The sequence below is a fragment of the Leucopleurus acutus genome (assembly GCF_964270905.1).
Source record: "Leucopleurus acutus genome assembly, chromosome: 7".
Classification (NCBI taxonomy): Eukaryota; Metazoa; Chordata; class Mammalia; order Artiodactyla; family Delphinidae; genus Leucopleurus; species Leucopleurus acutus.
Window position 1 is genome coordinate 81,662,624 of NC_139150.1, and position 12,098 is coordinate 81,674,721.

General features: G+C 40.6%; 1 protein-coding gene across 1 annotated transcript in view; it reads right to left on the reverse strand.

Moving 5' to 3' along the window:
• Positions 1-12,098, reverse strand: part of FRMD3 (FERM domain containing 3) — a gene marked incomplete at its 5' end in the record, with an annotated part of 311,556 nt that overhangs the window by 84,095 nt on the left and 215,363 nt on the right. The window contains one exon of the mRNA XM_082843148.1: positions 6,522-6,645. Coding sequence (XP_082699274.1) covers positions 6,522-6,645 — 124 coding nt within the window. The remainder of the gene's footprint in view (positions 1-6,521; positions 6,646-12,098) is intronic.

Sequence of the window (12,098 nt, forward strand, 5' to 3'; positions counted from 1 at the left end):
TGCAGGCTTAGTAATTGTGGCTCGCGGGCTCAGTAGTTGTGGCTCGCGGGCTCTAGAGTGCAGGCTCAGTAGTTGTGGTACACGGGCTCAGCTGCTCTGCGGCATGTGGGATCTTCCGGACCAGGGTCGAACCTGTGTCCCCTGCACTGGCAGGCGGATTCTTAACCTCTGCACCACCAGGGAAGTCCTAGAAAGCTAGACATTTTTGAAACTACAAATCCTTGCCCGGAAGCCATGGCACATGATTTACAGAGATTGTGAGCTTTGAGAAATAAAAAGAGATACTGACTCTTTAAAATACACTCAGTGTCATTATTACTTCCAGCACAAACCACACTGCATTAGATCATTATGGGGGTGGTTAATCCGATAATTTTTCTGCTCTTTAAGGGCAAGGAATATACTTCATCAAACTGCTTCACCGCCAATTGAGTTTTCTGAATATTTAAAAGCTGATGACCTGTTACTGAAGCTAATCCAAAGGTCTTTGCTTCTAATGAGAAACCTGATGAACTAGCTGAGTAGAAACTCCAGGAAAACCTCCAGAGAAACCTATCATGGTTCCTGATAGTGAAATCAATCTTATTCTTGATCTTCAACCCCCTCTGAGGACCCCCCAGGACTAATGGTATGGGTATTCCCTCTTAACCCAGATGGTCATGATTAAAGCTGTGGAAAACAGAAACCAAAAGAGTCAAAAATAACAACTGTCACGTCCCCTGGGGGTTGTTGCAATGGCTTCCTCCAGCCACCAGAGGGCTCTAGAAGGAGGAATAACCTATTTCTAAGCAGTCCCATTGCTAGGATCTCATCTCTGCATACCAAACTCAAATAAAATCTATAAATTATGAGATTATTTCTTATACATAGTTTTAAAAACAAATATGGATCTTTTGTCTTAAAATTATCTGTGGAGTCAGGATAGTGAAGCAGAAATTGATTCTAGACCTGCTCTACTAGATGTTTAAAACAAAGGTCAGCAAACTAGAACCCATGAATCAAATCCAGTCCACCATCTGTTTTGTCAATGAAGTTTTAGTGAATCACAGCCCACTCATTTATGTATTGTCTGTCACCCTACAAAAGCAGAGCCGAGTGGCTGCAATAGAGACCATACAGCCCAGAAAGCCAAACAAATTTATTAACTACACCTGATCTAGAAGAATTACTCAGCCTCAGTGAGTTTTAGCATAGACATGTATTCAAAACTGTGAATCATATAGATACATATCTACATTCTCCAGTTCACAGGTTGTTAAGAGGCCCAAAGATGCCTTTATAAAATCTTTCTAAATAAAATTCTATTAGCTATATACCTACTGGAATGGCTGGAATCCAGAACACTGAAAACACCACATGCTGGTAAAGATGTGGAGCAACAGGATCTCTCATCCATTGCTGGTGGGAATGCAAAATGGTACAGCCACTTTGGAAGACAGTTTGTCAGTTTCTTACACAATTGAATATACTCTTACCATACAATCCAGCAATGATGCTCCTTGATATTTACCCAAAGGAGATGAAAATTTATGTCCACACAAAAGCCTGTCCATGGTTGATTATACCAATTTTACTCATAACTGCCAAGACTTGAAAGCAACCATGTGTCCTTCGGTAGGTGAATGGATAAATAAACTGTGGTACATACAACGGAATATATTATTCAGCAATATGAAGAAATGAGCTATCAATAAAAGACGAGCAGGAATCTTAAATGCATATTGCTTAGTGAAAAAAGCTAATTTGAAAAGGCTACATACTGTATGGTCCCAACTGTATGACATTCTGGAAAAGGCAAAACTATGGAGACAGGTAACAGATCAGCAATTGCCAGAGGTTAGGGAGGAGGGAGGGATGAATAAGGCAGAGCACAGAAGGTGTTTAGGGCAGTGAAAGTATTCTGTATGATACTATAATGGTGGATATACATATCATTATACTATTGTCTAAACCCATAGAATATACAACATCAAGAGCGAACCCTAAGGTATCGATGTAGGTTCATCAATTATAATAAATGTTCCACTCTGGTGGGGGATGGATGATGATTTGGGGAAGGTTGTACATGTGTTGGGGCAGAGACTATAGGGGAAATCTGTATACCTTCCACTCGATTCTGGTGTGAACCTAAAACTCTTCTAAGAAATAAAGTCTATGAAAACAAAAACTCTATTAGTCAATGAGATTGTGAAGGCCATTAAGAGCTGTCTGCCAGCTGTTTCCAGTCTGCACCTTCCGGACACCTGATAGAACTGCACTTCCTTGCTGCTGGATGGGACCATGTGGCTAGTTCTGGCCACAGTGGTAAAGCAGAAGCGATATGTATCACTTCCAAGCTGAAGCAGGACCTTTCACAGCTCTCTTTTTCCTGGCAAACTCAAGTCTGTGACTGACTCAAGTGACAATGACTAGCACAGCCCCCAGCTGACCTCTGGTGAGTATACAGCAGAGCAAGAAGTAAATAAATAAGTGAACAAACAAACAAACCTTTCTTGTGAGCTTTTGGAGTTGTTTCCTCAGGAAAATCTAGTTACCTCGACTGGTACAGAGATGATCAATAACTATGATATTATATTTGCAAAACTATGTCTTCTCCCCCCACCCCCCCGTCAGTCAATGACGTGGCACATCTGAAGAAGCAAAGCTGCCCTAGCCACGAACTTCAATCTTCACTCACAAATCTCTTCAACATTTAAAGGAGTCTAAGCACTTAGTCCATGCAAACTCTTACTAAAACCTTGGCCTTATATTTTCAAGCACCTCCAAATTCCAGAGTCTCTCTCTCTCTCCTCCCCCCTAAAGAACTCCCTTATTAACGCCTGTCTATCAATCCATCTTGGGTCCACCTTCAAGCACTGTGTAGCCTCCTAAGGAGGAAAGTTCTTCCGCCCTGATTCATTTTCTCCCAAGAATCACAGCTTTAGTACCTTCCACAGAGAGCACAGGAGAAAAAGGATTCTAATCAAGTAAAAAGGCTGGAGAAGATTGTGAACCCACAGAGCTAATCCTGTTTATCAGGCACATCATGGTCATTTCTGCTAATGTCTGAGTGTCTCTATTGGCATCTCTTTTGTTTTCTTCCTTGACTGGGTCAGAAACCGGGTAGGGAGCAAGAGGTTATTTGGGCGGGGGAGGGGGGAGCAGGCTCATACCCCAACAAAGGCCAACTGGAAACCATTCAGAAAGTTTCCATAACAACAGATCATTGATCACGCATTGTCCCTTTGCTGTGTGGGAGGGTCATGAGTGCTGTGATAACCTTGGAGAGTAAGATGGTAACACCTTGGTGCAGCCTATATGGGTCTCTTCCACCTATGACTCCTTCCTGGAACTGTCAGGTTTGCAGAGTAATCCAACCAGAGGTCCAATTCCCACACAAGAAGATTGATACTTTCATGACCTGTGTGCAAAGGGCTCGCTGATCCCCCAGGGCAACCTCAGTCTCTGTAGCAGGTTTCCAACCGATTCTATTGATAGAAAGCCCCTTCTCTTCTGCATTGTCAGCTTGCCTGCTCTTCTTATCGTTCCATCCAAACCTGAACTCTCTCTCTGCTGCATTGATGCAGAAGGAAACACATGACTACTTAAGGAGAAAAAGGAGCAAAAACACATAGCAAAATACCCTCTGAATGTCTCTTTTCAATATCACAGGATATCTGGCTGTTTCATCCTCCAGACATACAACTTTGACTTCTTCACAAGGGCTTTCTGGGTGTTACAAATGTGTTGGGCAACAGGAAAGCAGCTTTGGCCAAGCCATGGAGTTTACTTCCAAGGTCTACAAACCATAGCTGACTGTTGACCCTGTCTGTTCTCTAGATGCATGAAGACTACTTTCAGGGTTGTCAACAGATTCAAATGCTGGCACAAGGTCCAATCTACAGCTTTCTTATTATAAAAAACAATCTGGAATCTTCTTGGCTCCACTCATTTGCTCATGAAATCCAGTGGGTCACCAAGTCTTCCTGCAACGTCTCTCAAAATCCTCTTCTTTCAGTTTTCTCTACTCCAATTCTTGTTCAGGTCCCCAGCATGTCTTGCCTGGATGACAGCTCTAACTGATCCTCCTGCCACAGTCTCCACCCTCTGGGCCATCGCCATCATGATCACTGTGGAACATCAATGTGACTACCAGGTTGCCTTATGGTTGCTCAGCACAGGGGATAAGAGCATGGGTATGAGTGTCAGGTAAGAGCAAGGTTCAAGTCCTGACTCTGCTACTAACAGTGCAAGTCCTTCAGCCACTCCAGGCTGTGCTTTCTTCGCCTCAGACAGGGAACAACAACAATAGCACAAACCTCGTAGAGTTTGGCAGGACTGAGTGGGGTGATGCATGTAAGGCTCTTAGCACAGTGCTTGGCATCCAGTAAGAGCTCAATAAACGTTTCTTATCAGGCTTCTCTGGTGGCGCAGTGGTTAAGAATCCACCTGCCAATGCAGGGGACACGGGTTCAAGCCCTGGTCCGGGAAGATCCCACATGCCGTGGAGCAACTAAGCCTGTGAGCCACAACTACTGAGCCTGTGCTCTAGAGCCCATGAGCTGCAACTACTGAAGCCCGTGTGCCACAACTACTGAAGCCTGCGCACCTAGAGCCTGTGCTCCGCAACAAGAGAAGTCACCGCAATGAGAAGCCCGTGCGCCGCAACAAAGAGTAGCCCCCGCTCGCCACAACTAGAGAAAGCCGGCGCACAGAAACAAAGACCCAATGCAGCCAAAAATTAAATAAATGAATAAATTTATATATATATATATATATATATATATATATATATATATATATATATAAAATGTTTATTGTCATATGTTCTGAGCATTTGAGACCCTGCAAATTCTGGTCACAGCAGACCGTTCAATCCCCTTTCCCTACCAATCTGCACAGTGGATGTCACGGCTTCATCCAGAGGGTCTCACCCTGTGCTGCTCAGACACTGCTGGTCCACAAGCCTTCAACTGAAGCACTGGACCTTTACTTTTACCTCTAGCATGTTTGTTCCCAAATTGTAAAAAAAGTAGGCAGACTGTCATATTTTCAACAAAGCTTTCATTGGGAGACAATACCCTAAAATTACCCATAGAGATGGTATGTTGCTTTCTGAAATCTGTACAATTTTTGATGTCTAATCATCTTTACCTCTTAAGGACAAGGGTCATCTTCTTTAATTTTTTGTGGTACGCAGGCCTCTCACTGTTGTGGCCTCTCCCGTTGCAGAGCACAGGCTCCGGACGTGCAGGCTCAGGGGCCATGGCTCACGGGCCTAGCCGCTCCGTGGCGTGTGGGATCTTCCCAGACCGGGGTACGAACCCGTGTCCCCTGCATCGGCAGGCGGACTCTCAGCCACTGCGCCACCAGGGAAGCCCCAAAGGCCATCTTTCTCAAGCTGAACTATGCTGCCACCTTTAATGCCCACATGTACACTCTTCTCAGAATTAACAGCAGGGGGAGTGCCTGCATAAAGCAGGGATCTCAGCACTCCCTCTCAAGGGGACAATCATTTGTTCCAGGATTCATAATCCAGTGACACTATGGGGGGTTTTTTGGTTTTTTTTTTATAATTACCAGAAGCGCAGAAGACGGAAGCATCTCAGCATGCACAGTTCTTCATCCATACTTGTCATAGCACAGCCCAGGCTTGCTATGATTATCAAAATGAATTTTCTGTGATTTGCAGGGATCTATATTCTAGTTACAGATTAGGATACCTGAGTTCCCTGGATTCCAAATTGGTGATGATTCCTATTCATGCTTCATTTCCTTCCTGGTAGCCTATGCAGAACAGAAGCATCACAATGCTCCAGGGCACAGACTCTAGAGCCAGGCTGCCTAGATTCAAATCCAGCCTCTGTCACTTGCTAGCTGTGTGACCCTGGGTAGAATGCTTAATCACTCTGTGCCTCAGTTCCCTCATCTGTAAAATGGGAACAACCATGGCACCTATCTCCTAAGTTGTTGCGAAGATTAAATGAGTCAATATGCACAAGTACTGAGAACAGTGTCTGGTCCACAGTGAATAAATACTGTATGTGATTTCGCTACTCGTACTCCTCTGTAGTTATCAATCGTCCTGGAGCAACACAGACAAGGAAAAGAGAAGCAGATGCTGAATCTGTCATCTTGAAAGCAGCTCAGCAAAGGAAACCTTGTCAATGGATTCTACTCTACTTGGAGTCAAAGCTTTCAACAATGGCCACAGGAAGGGAAGAGGCAATGCAAAATTCAAAATAGAAAGGATTACTTATTTATCCTAGATTTCATGTTCAGAAACCCAGGGTTGTTAAAACCCAGGAGAAAATATATGGCTCTAATAACTGCTGATGGTTCATAAACACCCACACAGGGGACCCCACATTATTGAGATTGTCACTGATGGAGGACCTTGCCAGTGCCCAGAAATACTGACCTGCCACCTGAAAGAGTCTACCCATACATTACAAATATTCTTCACAACACGATTTGCACATTCCCTGCAGTAAGAACACTGTCTCACCTCTATCATTTCTACAAATGTCTACCCCTATTACCTGAGTTCATTTTTATGAATTTCCACTATTTTTCTTTCCAGCTTCTGTGACTGCTTGGGGAAAATCTCGAACTCACTGATGTAATTCTCGGGATGCTCGTCAGGATCATAGTCACCGAGCTCAGCTGTAACCAGAAAAAATAAAGAGAAAAAGCAAGGTTAAAAACAACAAGAGCAGTGTCCTTGTCCCCGCACTGAACCACAGCCCACCCCTGCCTCTTCCGGAGACCTTCCAACACTAGAAGCAATATGGCAACTTCTGTCAAGCCAGAAAGATAAACGTTTGGGTTGCTTTGGCCGTGTGGCTAACAGGGTCTTCGTGCTGTGGCTGGGTGTCAGTCCTGAACCTCTGAGGTGGGAGAGCCGAGTTCAGGACATTGGTTCACCAGAGACCTCCCAGCCACACGTAACATCAATCGGCAAGAACTCTCCTAGAGACCTCCATCTCAACACTAAGTCCCAGCTCCACTCACGACCAGCAAGCTCCAGTGCTGGACATGCCAGACAACTAGCAAGACAGGAACACAACCCCACCCATTAGCAGAGAGGCTGCCTAAAATCATACTAAGTTCACAGACACCCCAAAACAAACACCGGAAATGGTCCTGCCCACCAGAAAGACAAGATCCAGCCTCACCCACCAGAACACAGGCACTAGTCCCCTCCACCAGGAAGCCTACACAACCCACTGAACCAACCTTACCCACTGGGGGCACACACCAAAAACAACGGGAACTACGAACCTGCAGCCTGTGAAAAGGAGACCCCAAGCACAGTAAGTTAAGCAAGAGAAGACAGAGAAATACACAGCAGATGAAGAAACAAAGTAAAAACCCACAAGACCAAACAAATGAAGAGGTAATAGGCAGTCTACCTGAAAAAGAATTCAGAGTAATGATAGTAAAGATGATCCAAAATCTTGGAAATAGAATAGAGAAAATACAAGAAATGTTTAACAAGGATCTAGAAGAACTAAAGAGCAAATAAACAATGACGAACAGCACAATAAATGAAATTAAAAATTGTCTAGAAGGAATCAATAGCAGAATAACTGAGGCAGAAGAATGGATAAGTGATCTGGAAAACAAAATAGTGGAAATAACTACCACAGAGCAGAATAAAGAGAAAAGAATGAAAAGAATTGAGGACAGTCTCAGAGACCCCTGGGACAACATTAAATGCACAAAAATTCGAATTATAGGTGTCCCAGAAGAAGAAGAGAAAAAGAAAGGGACTGAGAAAGTATTTGAAGAGATTATAGTTGAAAACTTCCCTAATATGGGAAAGGAAACAGTCAATCAAGTCCAGGAAACACAGAGAGCTCCATACAGGATAAATCTAAGGAGAAACATGCCAAGACACATATTAATCAAACTATCAAAAATTGAATACAAAGAAAAAATATTAAAACCAGCATTTATACTATTTATATTATAAAATTAAATATTATATAATTTATATAATATAAATTATATTATATTTTTAATATAAAAATATTAAAAGGGAAAAATAACATACAAGGGAATCCCCATAAGGTTAACAGCTGATCTTTCAGCAGAAACTCTGCAAGCCAGAAGGGACTGGCAGGACGTATTGAAAGTGATGAAAGGGAAAAACCTACAACCAAGATTACTCTACCCAGCAAGGATCTCATTCAGATTTGATAGAGAAATTAAAACCTTTAAAGACAAGAAAAAGCTAAGAGAATTCAGCACCACCAAACCAGCTTTACAACAAATGCTAAAGGAACTTCTCTAGAAGAAGAGAAGGAAAGACCTACAAGAGAACGAAAAGACCTACAATAACAAACCAAAAACAATTAAGAAAATGGTAATAGGAACATACATATTGATAATTACCTTAAATATAAATGGATTAAATGTTCCAACCAAAAGACCTATGTGTGTCTGAATGGATACAAAAACAAGACCCGTATATACGCTGTCTACAAGAGACCCACTTCAGACCTAGGGACACATAAAGACTGAAAGTGAGGGGATGGAAATAGATATTCAATGCAAACGGAAATCAAAAGAAAGCTGGAGTAGCAATTCTCATATTAGACAAAATAGACTTTAAGATAAAGACTATTACAAGAGACAAAGAAGGACACTACATAATGGTCAAGGGATCAATCCAAGAAGAAGATATAACAATTGTAAATATTTATGCACTCAACGTAGGAGCACATCAATACATAAGGCAAATGCTAACAGCCATAAAAGGGGAAATAGACAATAACACAATCATAGTAGGGGACTTTAACACCCCACTTTCACCAATGAACAGATCATCCAAAATGAAAATAAATAAGGAAACACAGGCTTTAAATGATACATTAAACAAGATGGACTTACTTGATATTTATAGGACATTCCATCCAAAAACAACAGAATACACTTTCTTCTCAAGTGTTCATGGCATATTCTCCAGGATAGATCATATCTTGGGTCACAAATCAAGCCTTGGTAAATTTAAGAAAATTGAAATCGTATCAAGTATCTTTTCCAACCACAACACTATGAGACTAGATATCAATTACAGGGAAAAAAACTGTAAAAAATACAAACACATGGAGGGTAAGCAATACACTACTAAATAACCAAGAAATCACTGAAGAAGTCAAAGAGGAAATGAAAAAATACCTAGAAACAAATGACAATGAAAACACGATGGCCCAAAACCTATGGGATGCAGCAAAAGCAGTTCTAAGAGGGAAGTTTATACCAATACAATCCTACCTCAAGAAACATCTCAAATAAACAACCTAGCCGTACACATAAAGCAATTACAGAAAGAAGAACAAAAAAAACCCCAAAGTGAGCAGAAGGAAAGAAATCATAAAGATCAGATCAGAAATAAATGAAAAAGAAATGAAGGAAACAATAGCAAAGATCAATAAAACTAAAAGCTGGTTCTTTGAGAAGATAAACAAAATTGATAAATCATCAGCCAGACTCACCAAGAAAAAAAGGGAGAAGACTCAAATCAACAGAATTAGAAATGAAAAAGGAGAAGTGACAACTGATACTGCAGAACTACAAAGGATCATGAGACATTACTACAAGCCAATAAAATGGACAACTTGTAAGAAATGGACAAATCCTTTGAAAGGCACAACCTTCTGAGACTGAACCAGGAAGAAATATAAAATATAAACAGACCAATCACAAGCACTGAAATTGAAACTGTGATTAAAAATCTTCCAACAGACAAAAGCCCAGGACCAGATATCTTCACAGGTGAATTCTATCAGATATTTAGAGAAGAGCTAACACCTATCCTTCTCTAACTCTTCCAAAATATAGCAGAGGGAGGAACACTCCCAAACTCATTCTATGAGGCCACCATCACCCTGATACCAAAACCAGACAAAGATGTCACAAAGAAAGAAAACTCCAGGCCAAAATCACTGAGGAACACAGATGCAAAAATCCTCAACAAAATACTAGCAAACAGAATCCAACAGCACATTAAAAGGATCATACACCATGATCAAGTGGGGTTTATCCCATGAATGCAAGGATTCTTCAATATACACAAATCAATCAATGTGATACACCATATTAAGAAGTTGAAGGATAAAAACCATATGATAATCTCAATACATGCAGGAAAAGCTATCGACAGAATTCAACACCTATTTATGATAAAAACTCTCCAGAGAGTAGGCACAGAGGGAACTTAACTCAACATAATAAAGGCCGTATGTGATAAACCCACAGCAAACATCATTCTCAATGGTGAAACTGAAACCATTTCCACTAAGATCAGGAACAAGACAAGGTTGCCCACTCTCACCACTATTATTCAACATTGTTTTGGAAGTTTTAGTCACAGCAGAGAAGAAAACAAATAAAAGGAATCCAAATCGGAAAAGAAGAAGTAAAGCTGTCACTGTTTGCAGATGACATGATACTATCCATAGAGAATCCTAAAGATGCTACCAGAAAACTACTAGAGCTAATCAATGAATTTGGTAAAGTAGCAGGATACAAAATTAATGCACAGAAATCTCTTGCATTCCTATACATTAATGATGAAAAATATGAAAGAGAAATTAAGGAAACACTCCCATTTACCACTGCAACAAAAAGAATAAAATATCTAGGAATAAACCTACCTAAGGAGACAAAAGAGCTGTATGCAGAAAACTATAAGACACTGAAGAAAGAAATTAAAGATGATACAAACAGATGGAGAGATAGACCATGTTCTTGGATTGGAAGAATCAACATTGTGAAAATGACTATACTACCCAAAGCAATCTGCAGATTCAGTGCAATCCCTATCAAACTACCAATGGCATTTTTCACAGAACTAGATAAAAATTTTTCACAATTTGTATGGAAACACAAAAGATCCCAAATAGCCAAAGCAATCTTGAGGGGAAAAATTGGAGCTGAGGAATCAGACTCCCTGAATACAGGCTATACTACAAAGTTACAGTAATCAAGAAAGTATGGTACTGGTACAAAAACAGAAATATAGATCAATGGAACAGGATAGAAAGTCCAGAGATAAACCTAAGCACATATGGTCACCTTATCTCTGACAAAGGAGACAAGAATATACAATGGAGAAAAAACAGCCTCTTCAATAAGTGGTGCTGGGAAAACTGGACAGCTTCGTGTAAAAGAATGAAATTAGAACACTTCCTAACAGCATACACAAAAATAAGCTCAAAATGGATTAAAGAGCTAAATGTAAGGCCAGACACTATAAAATCTTAGAGGTATACACTGATGTGTATAAAATTGATGACTAATAAGAACCTGCTGTATAAAAAAATAAATAAAATTAAATTAAAAAAAAAACTCTTAGAGGAAAACATAGGCAGAAGACTCTTTGACATAAATCACAGCAAGATCCTTCTTGACCCATCTCCTACAGAAATGGAAATAAAAACAAAAATAAACAAATGGGACCTAATGAAACTTAAAAGTTTTTGCACAGCAAAGGAAACCATAAACAAGACAAAAAGACAACCCTCAGAATGGGAGAAAATATTTGCAAACAAAGCAACTGACAAAGGATTAATCTCCTAATATACAGGCAGCTCATGAAACTCAATATCAAAAAAGCAAACAAACCAATCCAAAGATGGGCAAAAGACTTAATTAGACATTTCTCCAAAGAAGATATACAGATTGCCAACAAACACACGAAAGGATGCTCAATATCACTAATCATTAGTGAAATGTAAATCAAAACTACAACGAGGTGTCACCTCACACTGGTCAGAATGGCGATCATCAAAAAATCTACAAACAGTAAATGCTGGAGAGGGTGTGGAGAAAGGGAACCCTCTTGCACTGTTTTGGGAATGTAAATTGATACAGACACTATGGAGAACAGTATGGAGATTCCTTAAAAAACTAAAAATAGAACTACCGTACGACCCAGTAATCACACTACTGGGCATAAACCCTGAGAAAACCGTAATTCAAAAAGAGTCATGTACCAAAATGTTCATTGAAGCTCTATTTACAATAGCCAGGAGATGGAAGCAACCTAAGTGTCCATCGACAGATGAATGGATAAAGAAGATGTGGCACATATATACAACGGAATATTA